The sequence below is a fragment of the Lepidochelys kempii genome, chromosome 1 (genome assembly GCF_965140285.1).
Source record: "Lepidochelys kempii isolate rLepKem1 chromosome 1, rLepKem1.hap1, whole genome shotgun sequence".
Lineage (NCBI taxonomy): Eukaryota > Metazoa > Chordata > Testudines > Cheloniidae > Lepidochelys > Lepidochelys kempii.
Genome location: NC_136380.1, coordinates 62,563,254 through 62,587,602, shown reverse-complemented (window position 1 = coordinate 62,587,602; position 24,349 = coordinate 62,563,254). Strand labels below are relative to the sequence as shown.

The 24,349-nt window shown below is 42.6% G+C and overlaps 1 protein-coding gene across 20 annotated transcripts in view; it reads right to left on the bottom strand.

Annotated features, from left to right (window-relative positions):
• The window catches only part of ENOX1 (ecto-NOX disulfide-thiol exchanger 1), a 506,538-nt gene that overhangs the window by 37,915 nt on the left and 444,274 nt on the right, over positions 1–24,349 (bottom strand). For 19 of the 20 annotated variants that reach the window (XR_012159113.2, XR_012159112.2, XM_073345396.2 and 16 more), the window contains one exon: positions 11,608–11,792. Coding sequence is in view for 18 of the 20 variants with exons in the window: in XM_073345396.2 (XP_073201497.1) it covers positions 11,608–11,792 (185 nt within the window). In the remaining 2 variants the exon portion in view is untranslated. Of the gene's footprint in view, positions 1–11,299; positions 11,433–11,607; positions 11,793–24,349 lie in introns of those variants that run through there. The other variant, XM_073345386.2, reaches the window with a different exon arrangement.

Below are 24,349 nucleotides of genomic sequence, written 5' to 3'. Positions count from 1 at the left end.
AGGTGCCACAAGTACTCCTTTTCTTTTTATATTTGTGACTTCAATCCAAACTATAGCTAGGTTGCTTTAGTGCAGTGGTCCCCAAACTGTGGGTCACGTCCCCCTAGTGGGGCATGGAGGAATGTTCAAAGGGACATGGTGGGGCTCAGACCAGCCCCCATGGGTGGTGGTGATGGTGGTGAGGGAGTGCCATCCGGCCCCGCTCTTCCCCCAGCTCAGCTCCAGCCCCATCTCCCAGCCGCAGCTGCTGCCCTGGCTCCAGCTGTGACTCGACGGCCGGCTCCCAGCCCCCACTCTCACCCCTCAGCCCCCGTTTCTGGCCCCTGGCCCAGCCACGACTCCACTCCCGGCCAGGGCGGGATATGGACACATTCCATTACTGGGAAGCAGGGAGCCCGAGAGGAAAAGTTTGGACACCACAGCTTTAGTGGCTTCTCACTCCTAGGTTCTTTTGAAGCCTTGAAGCTATATATGTTTTAAGAATTATGAGCAGAAAATGCAGCTGGATCTGCTGTGTGGTCTGAGGCAGCTAATAAAGGTAGTGTAAACTTGATGCGGTGAGAACATGGAAAAGGTGAGCACCTAGTCAATCTGTACATCACTGTTATTAAATATACACATTCATTACAGCTACTTGGGAATTTTCTGTTGGAACATTTTTCTGTCAGAAAATGCCGATTCATTACAATTGACATGTTCTGCAGGGGCGTGTCAAAATTCCAATGAAAATCTGGCAGGTTTCTGACAGAGCCCTTCCTGCCAGCTTACCCACCCCTCTCGCTCCATCCTGCGAGTTGCTGGGGAGCCAGGACTTCCTGACTTCTCAGTAGCCTGCTTTGTGGACTGAGTGGCACCTGAGAGCCTAGAAGCCTTGGGAGCCCCAGCTTCCAGGCTTCTCGGTAGCTTGGTTCTCTGCCTGGCTGGCTTCCTGGGCTGCTTTCCTGGAAGATTTGTGGGTTGCCATCTTGTGAAGAATTGTCAGATTTCTTTTTCTTTTCTCTACAGAAAAAGAAATGTTCAAAATCTCAGAATTTTTCACAGAAAAATCTCACAAATTTTTCCGCCTGCCTGGGCCTGAGCGCGAAGCTGCTGCCTGCTTCTCAACCCTTCCAGGCTTCCCACGCAAACAGCTGATTTGCTGGAAACTGGGGCGGGGGCGGGGGGGAGAGGAGAGAAGCAGAGCGGGGCGGCGCGTTCAGGGGAGGGGGCAGAGGTGGAGGGGAGGTGAGCTGGGGCTAAGCGCGGGGCGGGGAGCTGCCGGTGGGTGCTCTGCACCCACCAAATTTTCCCCGTGGGTGCTCCAGCCCCGGAGCACCCACGGAGTTGGTGCCTAAGGTGCCACTTTTGGCCGGCTGTTAAATTTAGAAGCCCTTTTAGAACCAGTTGTCCCTCATGGGACAACCTCGTGGGACAACCAGTTCTTAAAGGGCTTCTAAATTTAACAACTGGTTCCAGTGAACCAGTGCGAACCGGCTCCAGCTCACAACTGGGCACCGGGGTCCAGGAGGGACTCGGGGCCCAGCGGCAAGCGGGACACCAGCCTGTAGAAGGCTGGAAACGCTAATTCCCTGGACGACCATCAGGAGGTGCCGCAGGGGTGAGTCCCACCCCACTACAGAGCCCTTTACTAAATATTTGTTCCCCATGTAGCTGCTCACAGACTATAATCAAGTGCTTTTAGCACAGCCACCAAAGTGCTCGCTCATTTGTTCAACTATCAACTCCCTCCGACCACTTTATCTACAGTGTGAACATTTACTGAAGAGGACCCAGTTTTCCATAACTTTAATACAGCTCCTGCATTCTCTTCAATCAGCAATTCTGCAATTTTTTCAGTGAAAGTGGTCAGCCTTTTACGGACAAGATCTATTTGTTCTAAATCCATGACATGTATTGCTCATGGCTCTGTTATACCTTAGATGTTTGCAGAGGTTTATCCTCTACGAGTCACTGGTTTGAAAGCTGCACAGGTCTACACTGAACAAAAATAATCATCCACAGATGGAGGGGCAGCAATAGCTCAGTGGTTTGAGCATTGGCCTGCTAAACCGAGGGTTGTGAGCTGAATCCTTGAGGGGGCCATTTAGGGATCTGGGGCAAAAATAAGGGACAGTACTTGGTCTGGTCCTGTTTTGAGTAGGGGGTTGGACTAGATGACCTCCTGAGGTCCCTTCCAACCCTGATATTCTATGATTTGGTAATCTATGAAAGATGAACTTCTGGAATAGGTCCAGGTCATCTGAGGAGCTCTTGCCTCCAGCCAGTCTGCTCTCCAGGAGCCAAAGACTAGAGGTCCAGTCTGATACTAACTGTATTGTGTTTTCCCTTTTTAAGCTCCTCCCTCCAAGTCTGACCTCTCTCACAGCTGGGGTTGGACGGGGCCAACTGAGCCCACATAAACTCATTAATCCTGTGTGTCCCAATGTGAGATTTGTATACCACCATCACAAGGAGTTTGCTTACATTACCACTGACTCTCCTGTATCTGCTTTATACATAATTAGAAATTTTCAATCTCCAGGGCTATTAATCTCAAATCATTCATGAGGACTAAAATAGCTGTTATCAAAGCAAACAGGCATATTATAAAAGGTAGCTTTTTTTTTTAAAACACATTCCCTATCTCCAATGCAGGCCTACCTCTTGGTGCATATTACTGTACTATATGCTGTCCTGCTGCCACCAGTAAAGTTCAGTATCACCCAGACTGCACAGATCTCAAAAGTGCAGACAGAAAATTACCATCCTAAACCAATCTTCTCTTTTCATGAAACATTAAATATAGAAGGCATTCTAGAAGCCAGCTGAATTACTCAGGCTGTGTGCAATGTGGTGCCAGCCTGGCTAGAAATGCTAACATCCATACAAAACAGAATACCCCCCAAACATATAAAAATCCCCAAAGGAAAAGCAATAGCTTTCTGTTTATGATCATCACATAGCCACTGAATACTTCCCCAAGACCTGCATTTACCAAAAGAAATGCTGTGTGTATAAATTTAATATATATTACATACATGCATATACACATATGTGCATAAGTAGACACCCCACCCCCGAAGAACAACGGACAAACCTTCCCTAGTGAACAGCTCCACCATGAAAACATTGTTTATAACCAGCTATCTAAATAGCCCAACAAGCACATTCTAGAAATAGACCATAAGACCTTAGGTCATATTTCAGACTGCAAGGTTTTTAGGATATTAAAAAAGAACCCCAGCAATTCCAATATATTTAGCTGTTATACCATGCTTCTACTGTTGCTCTTTTGGTCACAATTTTGTTTAGTGCTGCTGGAAATGAAGCACAAAATGATCATAATAATTTAACTTTACTAAAAAGTAAAGTACATTACACTTGCTGTAATGAACATCTCTGAGGAAGTAGCCAAGTTTGTTATAACAAGGTATTCATTACAGCATACCTTGTCCACTCAGTTACCTGGGAGGGGATATGAGATCTCCTCCCAGCCTCTGGAATGGCTGTGGCATATCCACTGAGGAGGATTTGCAGCACACCAGTTAAATTAGACTACCAGACATAAGAGGGTGACAGTTTTCAGTCACTAACAACATAGGGCCTGATCTAGCAACCTTTGCTCATGCATGAATGGAACTATTTCCCCTGGGGCAGACTTGAATCAGAGACCTAGTGGTGGAAGTCTCCCTATCTCATTATAAATTCCATTAGCCATCCAGGCTAGCAATTCCTTTTTTTAAAAGCAAAACCCAGTCAAGTCAATCAAAACTTTATTCTACACAAATAAAGAGAATTTAAAATCTTCAAAATGGAAAAGGACAAAAATCAGCAAGGGTAAATGTGTTTCAAGCTCCTTTGAGGCTTTTTACAAACAATGGAAGAAAAGAAGAATGTAACCATTTCTTGGCAGAATTCTCGTTAGGTTAAAGAAAAAAATGAAGCAGAATGAAGGAACACACACACACACACACACACTTTGCAGCCATCAAACCCATTAGCTCTATGGATTAGTTACAATATTAAGTTTGTACACTACTAAATCAGGATTTCATATCATAAATGGCCAGTGCACGGCAGCCTTGAACAATGGGAGTGCAACTTCCCAGCTGAGCAAATATGCATTAGTAACAAGACACTGATGAGACCAGACAAATCACCAAGGAAACAAGAAAATGTGAAAGACAAGTCAAAGGAGCTGGCAGCACGTGCTTTAGAAATGAGTTATAAATGAAGCTAGCCACACTGCAGCATTTATATTAACATACGACCAGGCCTAATATGAGACTGGACAAATTAAAAAGGTAATTAATGAATTTTTAAAAATTACAGTGAAGGGAAATGCAGCATATCAGTTAGGCGAAGGGTATGGCACTTACCTCTCTTGTTCCCCAGGCCTGCCCACTTTACAGAATACATTAGGATCTCACTATCTGGGAGGCTGATGGGATTTGTAATGGAAGAAGGATCTAAATCCTGACCTGGCGGACGGGCACTGTGCTGATTAAGAGCCCTGTGCATTTGCTGCTACTGGCTCCAGCTGGCCAGGGCTCCACCCTGAGCAGTGAACCTGGCTGGTCTTGTAACCAGGAACAAAGTGCACACTCACCTGGTAGCAGCATGAATGTTAATCAATTGTTCTTTATTTGGGGTGGGACAAGCATGCCCCCATAGGTAAAGGCATTAGGCAGGCTTACCTCTTGGTGCATATTACTGTACTATATGCCGTCCTGCTGCCACCTTGAGTGTGAAGTCTCAATGCTGCACAGCAGAGGGCAGGGCTGAGCCCAAGACAGGCAGACACATATAGAATGAGACATTCATCAGGCTTCAATTTCATACATTTGTTTTGTACTTAGAAGGGATGACAATTTCATTCTATAAAAGTAGAGCACTGAATGGTACAAGTATGTCTATTTCTCCATGTGACCACAAATTGCATGAAACCACTTCTTCATAACCATAGCATCCTCATATTTAACAAACCCACTTAGATTTTAGATTTTCTTTTTCTTTTTCAAAGAGAAATATTTGATTGATCTTTAAAGCAAAGTTAAAAAAAAAACTTACACATTGAGGCTAGAGAAACTACATAGATTAACAGAAAGCCTTGAAGTTGGTCTAGATAAAAATTACTGGTCTACTGTAAAAAGAAAAGGAGTACTTGTGGCACCTTAGAGACTAACAAATTTATTTGAGCATAAGTTTTCAGGAGCTACAGCTCTATAAGGTGCCACAAGTACTCCTTTTCTTTTTGCAGATACAGACTAACACAGCTGCTACTCTGAAAACTGGTCTACTCTACTTTGCAAAGGTTCATGTTTTGAGCTGACTCAAATTTGCCATGAATTTCAATTTTACCATTCATCTTTAAAGAAATAAGTATTCACCACTAAGGCTGGGATTTTCAAAAGTGCTCAGCGCTAGCCTAACTTTGCTTCCATTGACTTCATGGGAGCAGAATTAGGCCAACATCAAATGCTTTTGAAAATTCCATGCTAAAGCTAAGAGTAATATAACCAGCGGGAGAAGTCTAGTGTTTAAGGATTTCCTGCAAGAGGGCTAGACTATAATCTTCATGTAGACATCAGTCAGTGTGCTTTCTACTAGGATGTCTACCTTAGGCTTTTTTTCCCCTAAAATTTCATACCGCTGCTGTTACCACTTCAGCTCCATCACTGGTGGCAGCTGTCGGGGTACAAAGGCAGTTCAACCATGTATAATCTCAGAACAGATCTAGATGACCTGGTAGTTAAAACCTCAGTGGGGCCTTATTTACACTAAGACTTCCATTGCTGCTACCACTTGTGGAGCTGAACTCGTGATAGCTACGGGAGGAAATTTTAGGGGGAAATGCCCGCAGTAAACAATGCCTTAGGTAGGGGTTGCCACATTTGGAGGAAAACTCCAGTCTCCCATTCTGAGATAAACTAAATCATTGTCATGTAAACCTATTGGTGCACTTTATTAATTATTATTTAAGTATGAACAGCAGCAGGTAGGTATTTGATGGCAAGCCTAATGGGATGTGAAATTCAAAGCGTAAAGGAAAGAGTGCTTAAGCATCCTTTGGCCTGACCTACACCTAAAACTTAGGTTGACCTGCAGAAGAGAAGAATGAGGGGGGATTTGATAGCTGCTTTCAACTACCTGAAAGGGGGTTCCAAAGAGGATGGCTCTAGACTGTTCTCAATGGTAGCAGATGACAGAACGAGGAGTAATGGTCTCAAGTTGCAGTGGGGGAGGTTTAGATTGGATATTAGGAAAAACTTTTTCACTAAGAGGGTGGTGAAACACTGGAATGCGTTATCTAGGGAGGTGGTAGAATCTCCTTCCTTAGAGGTTTTTAAGGTCAGGCTTGACAAAGCCCTGGCTGGGATGATTTAACTGGGAATTGGTCCTGCTTTGAGCAGGGGGTTGGACTAGATGACCTTCTGGGGTCCCTTCCAACCCTGATATTCTATGATTCTATGATTCTATGACCTAGCGATGTCACTCAAGGCTGTGAAAAATTTCACACACTGTGCGATGCAGTTAGGTGGCTCTAACACCCACTGTATATGTAGCTAGGTTGACAGAAGAAATGTTCCATTGACCTAGCGACTTCCTTCTGAGAGGGTGAATTTACTACAGTGACGGAAAAACCCCTTCTGTTGTTGTAGTAAGTACAGTATCTACACTACAGTGGCATAGCTGCAGTGCTGCATCTGTACAGATGTCATGCTTGTAGAACAGACATACTGTTACTGAGCCACTTCCTCCCCCTTCCCAGAAACAGGGCTACTTGTTTTCAGAATTCAAATGTCATTCAGTAATGCCAGGTTCTTGCTACTGCTGTTGCTCTTTGTAAATTTATAGATCAAATTAAGATTCATACTCTGGAAAGCAACAAAAATACTTTCAACTTAATCACTCTAGTATATTTATTCAGCAGGTAAAAAGTGAATATAAGGGTGATATTTTTTCCTCTCATTTACTCTCCTCTCTAATACTGCATTTTCAGAAGAAACAGGTTAATCTTGAGCATGTGTATGCTGGGCGACATGTTGAGTAAATGTTTGGTGAGTACGGAGTGGAAGGATGAAATAGAATAAATAAGCCCTTCTGTAGTTAGGATATACTAATGAATATAACCCACAACGAGCCCCATCCACCTGACTATGCTATGAATCTTAGCATTCATCTGCTGCCGGAACATTCACGCTTAAGGATGAATGGGTTGTTATAGTGGTCATGACAGCCCTGGATTTTGTGATTTTCAGGCTTTTACAAAAGTATCTGTGACTTTTGGCATTTGGGAAAGTTTGCTTGTGAGTGAATGGAATGGATGTGATAGGAAAATCTTCTTTGAGACCTTGAGACCTGTAGCGCTAAACACTGATTGAGGTTCATGGGAGTTTAGACAGTAGATCAGCCACAAGGAAGAAGTAAAGAAAAAGGTCCCACATAGATCCATCCTACAAGTTACTGAACTCCCTGTGAAGAAATATGCTCTCAGCCCTCGCCCACTGAAGTCAATGGGATCATGCTGATACACGATTTGCCCACCACCTCTATGTAAAAGATAATGTTTTTCATTCCAACTATGACAGAGTCTGGCTTACGTAATTTAATTCTCAGAGGGCAACATCTAGCAGAATAGTGAGGACTTTTCAAAAGTGCTCAGCATTGGCCTAACATGGCTCCCATTAAAGTGAATGGTCAAACTCCAATGCACTCCAGCAAAGTTAGGTGAATGCTGAGTGCTTTTGAAAATCTCACCAATGGTTATTACTATTTGCTAAATAATGATGGCATCCTTTATGATATTTGAAATGCAGATAATGACATGGTCCATAATCAACCAATTTACAGAGTAGGGCCTAGTTCCTCTAAAGTATTTAGGTATCTAACTTCCATTGATTTCATATGAATATCTTTGAGGAAGAGCCTGAAACCTGACAAGTGTTGGGCACCTCCAGCTCCCAGTGACTTCAGTGGGAGATGCAGGATGCTCAGCAAAACAACGCAAAGGCCATGACAACTAGAGGACAGTTCTGTCTAAGACCTGGGTTCAAACTGGCCATTTGTTATCACAGAACTTGCACTGTATGAATTGTTTGCATTGTAAATAGCAGAACAAAGGTTCTTTTGCAGGCTAATCCTTTCCCTCTTAATATTTTTAACAATGTTTTTGTGACATTTCCTTTGTTCAGTATGACTTTTCTGTGACTCTTCCTAAAGATGGCCAAGTCAAATCCTCGCTCCTGTTCTTCATAAGTCTCAACTGAAATAATGTTACCAAGGTAGTGTGAGGACACAGCAAAAGGTCCACACAATAGTATAGTCTACAGGCCAATACTGTTAATACTCTGATAAATAATTCTCTAAGGAATTCATAAAGTCACCTGGTATGCATTAAAAATTAATCAAAATGAACTTCAGCATCGCTCAGAATATATGTCATCTATAATCTCTATATGGTAAAAATCCATGTCCTGTTGTCTGGGCATTTTCAGTCATTTCACACTAGGGAGGCAAGATTCAAATATACTTAGCATTGAGTGATTAACATTAGATCCTAAAGTATCTAACCTGTTCCCCCAAAACGACACTGGAATTACATTCTGAAAGCAAAATCTCTCTGATCACAGAGTTTCCTTACATTGATTCCAGCGGTGAGATGCTCAAATACAGAGCAATTTGAAAAGGTATATATTTTGTATGTGTGTCCCCGTATAGCAGTGGTTCCCAAACTTGGAACGCCGCTTGTGCAGGGAAGCCCCTGGTGGGCCCGGCCGGTTTGTTTACCTGCCATGTCTGCAGGTTCAGCCAATCATGGCTCCCACTTCCTGCGGTTTGCTGTGCCAGGCCAATGGGGGCTGCGGGAAGTGGCGCGGGCCGAGGGACATACTGGCCACCAAACAAGCAGTGTCCCAAGTTTGGGAACCACTGCTATATAGAAATACATGGAAGCTAACACCACCTATACAGAAGTGACAAGTTAATTCAATTTCCATCTTCAAATCAGGTACAGTGTACCTCATTTGTTACCATGGATACAAGACATTATTTCCATTTGTTTGAGACCTCATAGTGGGTATGAAATTAAATGGTGACACAAATTCATGGAGGAAGTTAACTCAAAAACACATAACTTCAATGCCTGAGCTGCTATTACACATTTTTCGACAACATAAATTGCTAGATTGCTATGACTGCCTATATGGTATACTTCATGAGCAAATATCTATGTGATTTTGCTGATAATGCTTTTGAGCAACAGAAGTGGTGAGAGAAGAGAAAATAATCACTCATTTCATCAGTCCTGTAAGTGTGCAAAAGAAACCTGAAAAATCACCAGATAATTGGAGTGCATTAAAAATACATCAGTGTTGCATTATTTGCTACTGTTTGGCACCAAGTCTGTGCACAGAAAATTCCTTGACGCTCAAAATGCATCCATTTTCTCAGCCAGACCTGCTCTTCAACTGCAGCTCAAATCAATTATTCTTTAGTTTTCGAAGTGAGAGGGAGGAAGGGGTTTGCGGTTGCAGGGGAGTGGGTGTGAATGGAAAGGAAGGATGAGGAACTGTTTTTTTTAATGTGTAGGTAGGGCTCAGGAACTCGGTGGAAACCAGTTCATCTTGTCTTAAATTAAATATAATATATACACAACAAGATAAAAGGGAATGAGAGAGGTCTTCTTGTTAAACCATTACCAGCCAAGACCTGGATGTGTGTTTAATATTTCATATAGAGCCTGATTTTCATAGGTGCTGTACACATGCTGTGCTGATGGATTTCAATTGAAGCTGTCAATCTTCAGTATTTCCGAAAACCAAACTCAGATTTCATAGGTTCTACCTAAATGAGAGGCCTATTTCTAAATATTCCTGGATGAATCACAGGAAAAGTGTAAATGTCGTGGCGTGTCACAAGTGCTACTAACAACCCAAACACATCTACTCAAACCCATTACAATCATCCGCAAAAGTGACCCAACCCAGCTCCATTCAGCTGTTGAACCTGCTAACAACTTCCCAACAAGACTCCTCATCTCTGCAATCCTCAGCATATCCTCAAATTGGCTTAACTACAGCCCCTTTTCCAACTTCTTGAACCTTTTGTAATCCTCCCCCATAGGAAGTTGGTTGGCTTGATCCCAGATGTCAAACTAGCAAAAATTCAAAAACTCACAGCAAAATGTCAAGGATTTAAAAAACCACGGAGGATGGGAAACTACAGTTGGTGTGACACAGATAGATAGTGGATAATAAACGGTGGGTTTTCTCTTAACACGCTTGGTTAACAATATTGGTATCTGGCTGAAGTTTCAATCCTAATTCAATTAAAATTCCAGGGCCTGATTCTCTTTTGCCCTTGCAACACAGGTGACAATCTAAACCAGTGGCTAGTGAGTGTAAAAACACGACCACTTTGGTTTGGTAGCATTTTATACACATTTGTACTGGTGTGAATGGCTACACAAAGTGCAAGGCAACAGAGGACAGACACTAAGGCTCAGATTTAGCAAAGCATGTGTTCAGGTGCTTAACTTTAATGAAGTCAGCAATACTTAAGCGTGTGCTTAAGTAAGGATGAGATTATTCATATGCTTAAAGCGTGTGCTTAGGTGCTTTGAGGCCTAAGGCACTTTAGCATCATATTTGAAGAGCAACTAATGCCTAATTTGTTAGTTCTCATATATTTTATTAAGAAATTACTCACTTAGGCCACAAATTCTCCCAATGTTGTAAAAGAAAGATGAGGGATCTGGGTGTTCATGTACAGATCTGTACTGAAGCTCACTCCTGGTCAGAAGGCAGAAGTCTGGGACCCCACAATGACTACTAACTGCAATGTCACAGAGAGGGGATTTATGACTTCCAATGATAATAACAGAAGTGGGAGCTGATTAACTGTTTGGAAACAGAAGGATCCTTAGAAATAAAGGGTCAATCTATGGCTTTAAGTCACTGGCCACAGTAGAAGGAAAGTGGAGGTGTACTACACCAGCAGCAGCTTCTGGCGACATTATGTTTGACTCAGTCACAATGGGCCAGGTCCTCAGCTAGTGTAAATCAATCTAGCGCCACTGACTTCAGTGGTGGTATGTCAATTTATACTTGCTGAGGAGATGGACAAGTGTCTTTAGAAGTGTCATGGGAGCACAGGCCACAGCAGCCCTTGCTACAGCCTTTGCAGTGGTACTGTGTGTTCTCTCCCCTCGCGCACTGCACAGCTCTGATGCTGTTTAAGGCTGCTGGCGCTATGACCCATACCTGACCTGCGGCCTTTGGGGCACTGGCCATGCTAGGTTGGAAAAGGCTTCTTAAACCTGCTGTTTTCTTGCAGAGCTAGGCCAACCCACGCTGCAATCGCACGTCAGACTGCAGTGTAGACATCCCCTTTGTCAGCAGGTCTTTAATCCCTGTGGCCTGATGCTGCCGTCTGTATACACCCAAAACAGCCTGCAGAAATCAACAGGCATTTGAGTATGCAAAGAAATCATGGTCAGGCCCCTTACCATCTTAAAAAAACTGATTTTAGCACTGCAGAAATTTGCAGTGATTTTTTTCCTAACAAAAAATACCCCTTTTGCATATACATTATTGGGAAAAGGCATTAAAAATTGACTCATGTTACCTGCTGCATGCCTTGCATAGTCTGCTGCAGAAATTGCAACTGTTGGTCCTTTGTGAGACTTTCTTCTGTCCTAAAGAGTTGTCCTTTCTCTTGTTTTAGAAGCTCCACCTCATTTCTGTAAGCATCCAGCTGCCATCGGAGGCTGTCATTCTCTTCCTTCAGTGCATAAGCTTGGGCTGTTAGAGCTATGAGAAAATGAACATTCAAAAAAAAATCCAATATGATGACTTATTTGCTGGCAGATAACATAGGGCATTGTTCAGACAAAAGGGGATGCAGCATAAATCTATACAAGGTAAACACTCGACTCTTAAGTTTGGTCTAGAGAAATTAAACTGGTGAAAGCCTTAAGAATATTTGTAGAACATTTTGGGTATGTTTACACAGCACACTAAGCCCAAGCTCTGACTCAGGTTCATGCCCAAGCGCCCCTTCCATCCATACAGAAATGAGGCTGACTCGGGTCAGGAAACCCTCTTGACTGGGGCCTACGGACCCTGCAGGGTGGAGGGTCAGAGCCTGAGTCCCTCTGTGATGTGGGTCAGAGCCCAGGCACTTCGTAGTGTGGATGCAGCTCGAGTCTGAGTCGCCACTCTCGGGTCTGAAGAGTCCAGCACACACAAGAACTTCTCAAATGGTCTGCTAATAGTTTACAAAGAGTCTAATAGTTCGTTAGAAATAGCAGGACTAATAAACTGTCACAGCTTCATAGGTTCAATTTCAACTGGTTTGGTGCAAGAGTGAACACAGACAAGCTGAAATGGTTCAACTAGTCCTCCCTATTAATGCCCCACAGTACACTAAGGGCTTGTCTACAGGGGGACACTCAGGAAAGTTCATCCAAATTAAAGTGAGTTAGTTAAATTGCATTTAACTCCTGTGTGGAAAACTCTTATTCAGAATCAAAATGTCCTAAATTTGATTTATCTTAATTCACTTTCCTGAGCATTTCTGTTTAGTCAAGCCCTAAGTGGCCTTGTGACATTTTCCAGGATGCACTACTTCTAGGAGCTAGCTGTGAATTGTTAGACAAAAGGAATTGCAAATGAAATTGTTTAGGACAGCACAAGTGTGAATATGGGGCAAAATAAACCAGTTTGGTATGACTAGTGTGGAGACACTTAATTGTTTACACTTAATCTGGTTCAGTAACAAATGGTTCAGTTCTTTAGTGCAGACAAGGCCTTATATAAATATCCTAAAGCAGGATTTCTTGACATGGAGGTAGGGACCCGCATGGGCAATTGCAAATAGGTGTCAGGGGGTCATGACAACCTTGCCTTTCTGATATTGCTAAATGGGAGGACAGATGTGTAATGGCTGGGAGAAGAGTGCTGACGGGAAGGAGAGAAGTTGAGAACCACTGCCCAAGAGAAATGTCCTAAGAGAGACTTCAGAAAATGACCTATTACTGACAACAGATGTCAGCAATAATTCTCTTCCAACCCCACCACCTCAAACTAGTGTTGAAAACGGTTTAGCTGTGAATGAATTTTTGACCCTGATTCTGAAACTGTGCTACAGCCCTGACTTAACACGGAGTCATTCATTTTTTTCTGCAAGGGAGGTATCTACTCTTGACAGTTTCCTACCTGTGTCTCAGCAATGGTGCAGTCATACTGGTACAACTGATAGCATAAGCTGCAGTGGAGCTGAGATGCATGCATTTTGCTACCGAGTCACATATGGAGGTAAAAATGTCTGCTGAGCTCCACTAGAGAATCACCATTTCTGAAAACGGGCACAACATTTCTGAGTGTGGGAGGGCATAATGGTGAAAACAGTTTTGTTCTGTGTACATTAGCAGTTAATCATTTGACAGGGGCATAGTCAACAAGAGGTTATTTCCTAGTGAGATGAGGCCATAAATTGTTTCAATCACTCTTCATAGACTGGCTGCTAAATTTAGACATAGATATCAGTTTCTTCCCTAAAACCTAGTGAAAGGCAAAATTCTTAAGTTCTTCAATTGGCAAAACTCTATTGACTTCACAGCTTTTGCCCAGCAATGTTATAGAAACTGACGTGACTGTTTAATATTTATACTATGGTAGCACCCAGAGGTTCCAGTCAGGATTAAGGCCCTGTTATGCTAGGGAGTTTTGGCTAAGTAAAGCTTTTTGGATTTGGTCCCAAGAGAGAGGAAATGTGGAAACTCCACTCCTGCCTCCCTGAGAATTCCCTGGTTACGAGGAATCATTTAGACAGAGAAATGATGTCATAGAGCAAAATTATATAAAATACAAATGCTAAAAAAACACCCCCCCAAACAACAACCCAAAAAAACTCCCAAACAACAACCAACCTTGGCACTACAAGAACATTACTACATTTGCCGCACTGAAAGATACTGAAGTCATTTCCTTAGGAAGCTCGATTTGGCCCCTTTTCAATTTAGAATGGCATTTTTATTATCATAACTGATAGCAGGTGTTTGTGGAGAAATCGATTAGTATGCAGGGATGGAAATTACATTTGCCAAATGAATTGCACAGTCTGCAATATAAGCCTAAATTTGTATAGCAAAATGTGGAAGGCTATAAAGCATATACCAAGAACACTATTTAAATAAATTATCTGAGCATAAATATACATAAGGAAATGTGACAGCCATTATTTCAGCGATACTATTAACGTCCTGGAGAAGAACTTTACTCTTGGCAGTTCTTATACTTGGCAGCAACAATGGTCATTTGGCTTAGCAAAGTATGATGCAGTACTGTCTTCATTTTTGAACTGTGATATCACTATGCAATAGCTGTAATTAAAAAAAAAACCCTCCAAAATTCTATCTGCATTTTGTAACAGGAGCACAAATCTGATTAAATGATTTCAAGCTTGATATTACAGAATTTTTAATGGCGATCGACAGTAACAATATGGTTACTTTCCAGAGAATAAGAAATGATATATTAACACCACTTAACTTCAGGCCTCTCTTGAACAGACCTTACTGTATAAAGAGTCTCTTGTATCCTGCGTAATCGCACATAACATGAGTCAAAATCTTTGTCAAACTAGTTTGTTGCCTGAACAGGAGATCTCAATACATCATTAGCAATAAAAATACTTTACTTTTGACAGGACAAACCTTTCTTTGACCCAATTAATTTCTATTATTTTTCAAACAATACAAATATCTTATTGCAAATATAGTGTAGTCATTAAAATACACCTATAGGTTCATTGTTGCATCTAATTTGGCTCCTCCACAGCATCTCTCTGGAAGATTTAGCTGCAGCTACAGTATTGTTATATCAAATTAAATTGTTTTGAAAAGCATGTAATCATTCTTCCATGATAAAATTTACCCTCAAGAAATTGTTGTGAGGAGTCTAATGGACAACTAAGAGGATAGAATCTTTTTTCATAACAACCAAATAACTACATCTGAGCAAAACAGGCTAAGCAAACACAAACCTCCAGTCCAATAGAAAGTATTTTTCAAAATTTCCTCCTCTAATTCAGAGGCCTGAACCAAACTTTCAAATGTTGCAGTTTGGGACTTCTTTGCAGTGTACCGAGGCAACTAAATGTATACACTAGTACATTCATGCTGACCAACATACATCACTTTATGGTTAGCTAGAGTCATTACACAGTGCTATGCACCACCACTGCGTTAACCTTGACTTCGACACAGAAGCTTTAACCAGAGGGATAACCTCCTACTCTGTGAGGTACAGAAGGGACACTAATGCAACAGAACCTGGGAAGAATGTGCATCTCCTGTGCATCACCTAACCCAGCTTCAAGAGAAATCCCCAAAAGCTGTTGCAAAGATGGAAGGGACTGAGTTTGTAAATCTGTTGGCTTGTTATCTCGGATGGAGGTCAGGTGCTAGGGCTTCACAGCCTATCCTGGCTGGAATAACAGCTATAGACATTTCCACTGCCAGCGGGTATGTCGATACAGCCAGTGGCAGCAAGCCTCTGAGCCCAGGGCGACAAACTCAGGCTCACACTACTGCGATAAAAATAGCTGTGTAGATATTGCTTTGAAGTTGCAACTCGGGCTGGAGCTCGGACTCTGAAGCCCACTCTCTTCCTAGGCTTTGGAGCCCTAGCTCCAGCCTGAGCCACAAGGTTTACATAGGTTTCAGAGTAACAGCCGTGTTAGTCTGTATTCGCAAAAAGAAAAGGAGTACTCGTGGCACCTTAGAGACTAACCAATTTATTTGAGCATAAGCTTTCGTGAGCTACAGCTCACTTCATCGGATGCATACTGTGGAAAATACAGAAGATGTTTGTTTTTATACACAAAAATCATGAAAAAATGGGTGTTTATCACTACAAAAGGTTTTCTCTCCCCCCACCCCACTCTCCTGCTGGTAATAGCTTATGTAAAGTGATCGCTCTCCTTACAATGTGTATGATAATCAAGGTGGGCCATTTCCAGCACAAATCCAGGGTTTAACAAGAACGTCTGAGGAAGGGGGGGGGTTAGGAAAACAAGGGGAAATAGGTTACCTTGCATAATGACTTAGCCACTCCCAGTCTCTATTCAAGCCTAAGTTAATTGTATCCAATTTGCAAATGAATTCCAATTCAGCAGTCTCTCGCTGGAGTCTGGATTTGAAGTTTTTCTGTTGTAATATCGCAACTTTCATGTCTGTAATCGCATGACCAGAGAGATTGAAGTGTTCGCCGACTGGTTTATGAATGTTATAATTGACATCTGATTTGTGTCCATTTATTCTTTTACGTAGAGACTATCCAGTTTGACCAATGTACATGGCAGAGGGGCATTGCTGGCACATGATGGCATATATCACATTGGTAGATGTGCAGGTGAACGAGCCTCTGATAGTGTGGCTGATGTTATTAGGCCCTGTGATGGTGTCCCCTGAATAGATATGTGGGCACAGTTAGCAACGGGCTTTGTTGCAAGGATAGGTTCCTGGGTTAGTGGTTCTGTTGTGTGGTATGTGGTTGCTGGTGAGTATTCGCTTCAGGTTGGGGGGCTGTCTGTAGGCAAGGACTGGCCTGTCTCTCAAGATTTGTGAGAGAGTTGGGTCATCCTTCAGGATAGGTTGTAGATCCTTGATAATGCGTTGGAGGGGTTTTAGTTGGGGGCTGAAGGTGACGGCTAGTGGTGTTCTGTTATTTTCTTTGTTAGGCCTGTCCTATAGTAGGTGACTTCTGGGAACTCTTCTGGCTCTATCAATCTGTTTCTTCACTTCAGCAGGCGGGTACTGTAGTTGTAAGAATGCTTGATAGAGATCTTGTAGGTGTTTGTCTCTGTCTGAGGGGTTGGAGCAAATGTGGTTGTATCACAGAGCTTGGCTGTAGACAATGGATCGTGTGGTGTGGTCAGGGTGAAAGCTGGAGGCATGCAGGTAGGAATAGTGGTCAGTAGGTTTCTGGTATAGGGTAGTGTTTATGTGACCATCATTTATTAGCACTGTAGTGTCCAGGAAGAGGATCTCTTGTGTGGACTGGACCAGGCTGAGGTTGATGGTGGGATGGAAATTGTTGAAATCATGGTGGAATTCCTCAAGAGCTTCTTTTCCATGGGTCCAGATGATGAAGATGTCATCAATATAGCACAAGTAGAGTAGGGGCGTTAGGGGACGAGAGCTGAGGAAGCGTTGTTCTAAGTCAGCCATAAAAATGTTGGCATACTGTGGGGCCATGCGGGTACCCATAGCAGTGCCACTGATTTGAAGGTATACATTGTTCCCAAATGTAAAATAGTTATGTGTAAGGACAAAGTCACAAAGTTCAGCCACCAGGTTAGCCGTGACATTATCGGGGATAGTGTTCTTGACGGCTTGTAGTCCATCTTTGTTTTGGAATGTTGGTGTAGAGGGCTTCTACATCCATAGTGGCCAGGATGGTGTTATCAGGAAGATCACCGATGGATTGTAGTTTCCTCAGGAAGTCAGTGGTGTCTCAAAGGTAGCTGGGAGTGCTGGTAGCGTAGGGCCTGAGGAGGGAGTCTACATAGCCGGACAATCCTGCTGTCAGGGTGCCAATGCCTGAGATGATGGGGCGCCCAGGATTTCCAGGTTTATGGATCTTGGGTAGTAGATAGAATATCCCAGGTCGGGGTTCCAGGGGTGTGTCTGTGCGGATTTCATCTTGTGCTTTTTCAGGGAGTTGTAATGCTGTAGTTTCTTTTAGTAACTCTCAGTGGGATCAGAGGGTAATGGCTTGTGAAAGTGGTGTTGGAGAGCTGCCAAGCAGCCTCTTGTTCATATTCCGACCTATTCATGATGACAACAGCACCTCCTTTGTCAGCCTTTTTGATTATGATGTCAGAGTTGTTTCTGACACTGTGGATGGCATTGTGTTCTGCACGGCTGAGGTTGTGGGGAAAGTGATGCTGCTTTTCCACAATTTCAGCCTGTGCAAGTCGGCAGAAGATTTACATAGCTACTTTTAGAATGCAGGGTGAGCCTCAAAAGCCCGGGTCTGTTGACCCGGGCCCAGAGGCTCACCGCCATGGCCTGTGTAGACATGTGGCCCTGGTGGAATACTCCTTCCCCTCCTCTCTCCCTGGATATGTTCAGCCCATTTACTGGAGCTGGGTGCCTGGGAGAGGATTTGAGGCTTAGTGTGCAATGCTGCTGACTGCTGTTTGGCAACTCGGCTGAACAAGAACCCATTAGACATTGTAAGAATCACCTGCAAGTGACAAAACTGGTTGCCAGTTCAAGTGACAGGTATAAGCAATGCTACAGAGTATTTGCTATCCTCATCAAAGTTATTAGAAGCTAGTTACAAGGAGGCTTGTGAAGTCTGCATTAATCTTTAGCTACCTGACCCAGACAGCTAACCCTCCATGCCTAAACATTTTATTCTGAGCTGTATATTATCACCTTCAGAGTTTTAAGAATAACTTTTGGGCAACGATCAAGTAACACACACTGTTTGAACAGTTACAAGTGACTCTTTACCACAGGAAACAACATGCTTTCTGTTCTTTCAGAAACATATGAGAGCTTATAATACTTGTGACCATGAACAGTTCTTGTCACTTAGCACAATCTCAATATTCAATCATTATTTGTAATTCAACAGTACTAATAAGTCCCAATCAGAGCTGGTGCCCCATTGTTCTAGGCATTGGACAAATACACAGGAAGCCATGGTCCAGGTCCCAAAGTGCTTGCAAACTAATTGAAGACAAGGCACAACAGATGAATGTTACAGACAATAAGAGGAAATGGGGGAGGGAAGATGAGGGTAACAGTAGTAAGATCATGAATTACACAGGATACCTTGAGGGGTCCAAATCATATTAAAAATTGTAAAGAACACAAGAACATAAGAACAGCCATACTGGGTCAGACCAAAGGTCCATCTAGCCCATCTTCTGACAGTGGCCAATGCCAGGAACCCCAGAGGGAATGAACAGAACAGGTAATCACCAAGTGATCCATTCCAAGCTTCTGGAAAACAGAGCCTAGGGACACCTTCCCAGCTCATCCTGGCTAATAGCCATTGATGGACCTAGCCTCCATGAACTTCTCTAGTTCTTTTTTGAACCCTGTTATAGTCTTGGCCTTCACAATATCCTCTGGCAAGGAGCTCCACAGGTTGACTGTGCGTTGTGTGAAAAAATAATCCTTTTGTTTGTTCTAAACCTGCTGCCTATACATTTCATTTGGTGACCCCTCATTTGTGTGTTATGAGAAGGAATAAATAACATTTCCTTATTTACTTTCTCCATACCAGTCACGATTTTATTGACCTCTATAATGTCCACCCTTAGTCGTTTCTTTTTCCAAGCTGAAAAGTCTCAGTTTTATTAATCTCTCCTCATACGGAAGCCATTCCATACCACTAATAATTTTTATTGCCCTTTTCGGAACCTTTTCCAATTCCAATGTATCTTTTTTGAGATGGGGCGACCACTTCTGCACACAGTATCCAATACGTGAGCATACCATGGATTTATATAGAGGAAATATGATATTTTCTGTCTTATTATCTATCCCTTTCTTAACGATCCCCAACATTTTGTTTGATTTTTTGACTGCCGCTGCACACTGAGTGGATGTTTTCAGAGAACTATCCACAATGACTCCAAGATCTCTTTCTTGAGTGGTAACAGCTAATTTAGACCCCATCATTTTATATGTATAGTTGGGATTATATTTTCCAATGTGCATTACTTTGCATTTATCAATATGGAATTTCATCTGCCACTTTGTTGCTCAGTCACCAAGTTTTGTGAGATCCTTTGGTAGCTCTTCGCAGTGTGCTTGGGACTTAACTATCTTGAGTAGTTTTGTATCATCTGCAAATTTTGCCACCTCACGGTTTACCTCTTTTTCCAGATAATTTATGAATATGTTGATAGGACTGGTCCCAGTGCAGACCCCTGGAGGACACCACTATTTATCTCTCTCCATTCTGAAAACTGATCATTTGTTCTTGCCCTTTGTTTCCTATCTTTTAACCAGTTACCAATCCATGAGAGGACCTTCCCTCTTATCCCATGACAGCTTACTTTGCTTAAGAGCCTTTGGTGAAGGACTTTGTCTTGTTACCCCCAGTGGTCCTTCACCAAGCCATGAATAGTAAATAACTATTTGTAGGCTTCATGCTAGCAGTGAGTCTTGAGGAGGAATCGAACAAGGAGAATGCAGTGGGATGATTATGTAATGGCTAGTGGCCAAGGCAGGGTAGGGGGCAACCGCAGGTAGCTAGGAGGTGAATCACTGTCAGAGGCAATTCAGGGCAATGGTCTGAGTTCTAACAGGCGTCAGTAGCTGGAAGATCCAATCCAAGGGGCCAGGGCAGTAAATTAGGGAGGCGAGGTCAGGCAAGGCAGCAGCGCAGGGCTAGGCAAGGCTGTCTAGGCACCAACCCAGGAAATGGTCTGTTGCTCAGACAGCTTCTTCTGCCTGTCTCTATATAGTCCATGTATCCAATGAGAAGGCTATCTGTCCAACCAATCACGTGCCTGAGGTGTGGCTGCTGTGACTCTGTAGGCCTTTAGCCTTAAGGTTGTTGGTCAGGAGTGGTGGTTCAGTGTGTTGCCATGGTGCAGCAGCTAAGAATGTCAGCTAGGATGTCCAATCTATTAGAATTCTTTGAGTGTCAACAAGCATGTGGACAAGCGTGATCCAGTGGACATAATGTACTTGGACTTGCAGAAAGCCTATAACAAGGTCCCTCAATGAAGGCTCTTAAGCAAAGTAAAGAGTAATGGGATAAGAGGAAAGGTCCTCTCATGTCCAATAAGAGAAAGAATAACCCTCTTACCTTTTCGGGGGGATCAGGTCAACTATACTGACATCTATGACATATGTCTCTACTTGTGTGTTTTATGAACAGGTTGTATTAGTTAATTTTTGGTTGTTATTTTAGTTGGTATGCTATTTCTATTACATTTGACTTACCAAAATGTAATAATAGACAATGGAGTCCATGTGTAATGAGCCATACCCTGTGACACCATGTCCACTTTGTATTCATACTGTCTCTTTACTGGTCATTTCCAATCATTAGAGATGGTTGAAAACGATAACAATTTTCTGTGAAAAATTTTGGTTTTTTTTTCCATTGAAAACTGAATTTTTTAAGAACATTGACATTTGGGAAATTTCAACCAACCAACTGTATACTTTGGTCTTACATTGCTCATTCATCAATCATTAATCATCATCATCATCATCACTCCCATAACCGCATTGGTCATTGGGGCACCATCACTGATGAGCAATCAACCATTTGTCTCCACCCCTGACGATTGTGCGTCAGTGCTTCAGTCTCCGCGAAGTCCATTCCTATCCACTCTTCTATGTTGTCAATCTATCTCTTCTTCTGTCTACCTCTTCTCTTCTCCTGTACTGTCCCTTGGAGGATGATCTTGGATAGGCCAGATGATCTTGTTACATAGCCGTACCAGTTCAGCTTGCGCTTTTTCATGGTCGTCAGGAGGTCTTCATATGACCCAGCTCATTGGGTGATGATCTTGCGGACCTCTTCGTTAGTGATGTGGTCAAAGTAGGAGATGCCCAGGATTTTATGGAAGTATCTCATTTTTACTAACTGGATTTTCCATTCAAGTTCTTCCGTAAGGGTCGTATGCATACAGAAAAATGGAGATGACTAATGCATGCAGCAGTTTCAGTTTGGATTCCAGGGAGATGTTCTTATTTCTCCAAATTGGCTTTAGCTTTGCCACTGCTGCTGCTATTTGTGCAGTTCTTGCCCGAATTTCTGCCTTGGATCCTTCATCAGTGATGATTGCCCCCAAATACTTGAACTGTTTCCCTGTCTCCAGCTCTTGTCCACTGACAGTGATATGTGAGCTGATCCCATCACGTTTGTTTGTCATCAGCTTGGTTTTCTCTGCACTGTTTTCCATGCCATATTTTGTGGAGGTTTCATCCAATCATTTCACAAGGTTGGCAAGTTCATCTTTGCTGCTTGCCAGGCCATCAATGTCATCAGCAAACCGAAGATTTGAGATTGTTCACCCCGCAATGCTAACATTTTGGCATGCAGTTGTTTAATGGTAAGAATAAGCTTATAACCAACTTCTTCATGCTTGCCCAGAAAGCTTTGTGCAATACTCTGTCAAATGCCTTCTTGAAGTCAACGAAGATGTGGTAGATGTCTCACATAGAACACGAAGATTGAAAATCTGTTCTGTTGTACTTCTTCCAGCACAAAAGCCAGCCTGTTCTTCAGCAACGATATTCTCCACTTATGGCTTCAATCTGTTCAATATGACTTTCAACATCACTTTGCTGGGATGGCTAAGTAAGCTTATAGTCCGGTAATTCTGACACAATTTCAGGTTGCCTTTCTTTGGCAGAGTGAAGATTAGTGATTGTGTCCACGTGGAGGGCCACTCACCAGTCTGCCAGATCTTGTTGCAGATCTTGGTGAGTACATCTATTACTATTTCTCCTCCGAATTTCATCAGTTTGGCTGGGATGTTGTCAATACCTGTAGCCTTTTCATTCTTGAGTGATTTCACAGCTTCTTCACGTAGTATTGGAAATTCATCCTCCTCTGTTGAATCTGGGCTGTCTAAGACACTAGAATCTCTATTTGTCAAGTGGTTGTATAGATCAGAGCAGTAGTTTGTTCACCTTTTGATGATGTCCCTTTCTTCTGTAAGACTGTTCCGTTCTCTGTCTTGAATTGCTTACTGCTACAAGTACCTAGTGTCTGGCTCACTCGTGGCGCTTCCATTTAAAATGAACAGTTAGCAGCTTTTCTTAAGAGTTTGTGGAAACAATATTTTCCTGAGGAAAAAAATGGTTGGGCTTGACAGCTCAGAGTTTCCCTGTGTCTCTCTACAGAGATTTTTCTAAGTGTTTATTGTTTTTAAGTTTTTCTTATAGTATTTGCCTGCTTTGAATCTCAAGCTTATTATGAAGCCAATCCTTACGTGCATACTTGCCTACTTTCAGACACTGCATGAGTCTTACACTTTGGGGGGGATTACGTAAGCCCTCAAGACTTTAGCCAATGTCTCAGATGTAATTGCCACTATTGAGCCACTGGCACTAACCAGAACAGAGTAATAACTAAAGAATTGGTTCTGTCCAGGCAGGATGCCAAAGGGACAGTTCTGGAGCCTTACAGCATCTGGATTCTGCTAACGTCAGTGTCATATCTTCCCAATTTAACAATGTAAGTATTAAAAATTTCATTTCATGCTATTAAAAAACGTAGAGAAATCCCACTGTTATTATAATTGTTATTTATGTAGTTGGGTATCCTGGAGCACTTACAATGTGCTAGGTGCTGTCCATAGCAACAAGCAGGCACAATCCCTGCCCCGAAGAACTTTCCATCAGAGAAGCAAAGCACACAAAGTTTGGAGATAGAAGTACACAAATATCAGTCATCCCCATCAGGCCCTCTCTCTAGCTAGTGCTGGCAAAACAAAGCAGGCAGCGAGCGATGCAATGAGAGATAAAAGCAGATCAGCAGGGAGGGGCAAACTTGGGGAGGGTCTGGAGAGCAGAAGTCAGATTAGAGAGAATCCAAGAGGCAGTTCGAAGAAAGGAACTCAAAGCAGTGGTTGCTGTTGGCATGCTCAATGACTTTAGAAGTGGAGGAAGATGAAGTAGTAGACTTTATTCTTTACATCCATCCCAAACTATCACAGCTTGTGGACTTTGAAATTTCATTCAACTCAGAGAAATAGTAGGCAAGGTCTCATGGAAAGACCAATTAGGAAGAAAAGGAGTCGAAGGGGGCTGGCAGTTCCTAAAAGATATAATACTAGAGACTTAACATCAACCTATTCTGATGCAGAGGAAAGGTAAGAAGAGCCACCCTAGGCTTTTTAGCTATCTAAAAAACAAAAGGGATACATACAGGAAATGGAAGAGGAATATCACCGAAGAAATATACGTGGGAATAGCACAAACATGTAGGGACAAAATCAGGAAAGCCAAGGCAAAGAATGAGTTACAGCTGGCAAGGAATGTTAGAGACAACAAGAAGGGGTTCTACAAATATGTCAGACAAAAAAGAAAGGTCAGGGATGGTATGGGCTACTCAATGGAGAAGGTGAGCTAGTAACGGAAGATGTTAGGAAGGCAGAGTTGCTCAGTGCCTACTTTGCTTCAGTCGTCTCACAAAAAATAACATGTGACTGGATGACTAGTGAAGTTACCATAAACAATAAAGGAGAAGGGATGCAGACCAGGATAAATAAAGAACATGTCAGAGATCTTCTGACCAATTTGAATGAATTCAAATCAGCAGGGCCCGAAGCTAGTCACCTGAGGGTACTGAAAGAATTAGCTGAAGAAATC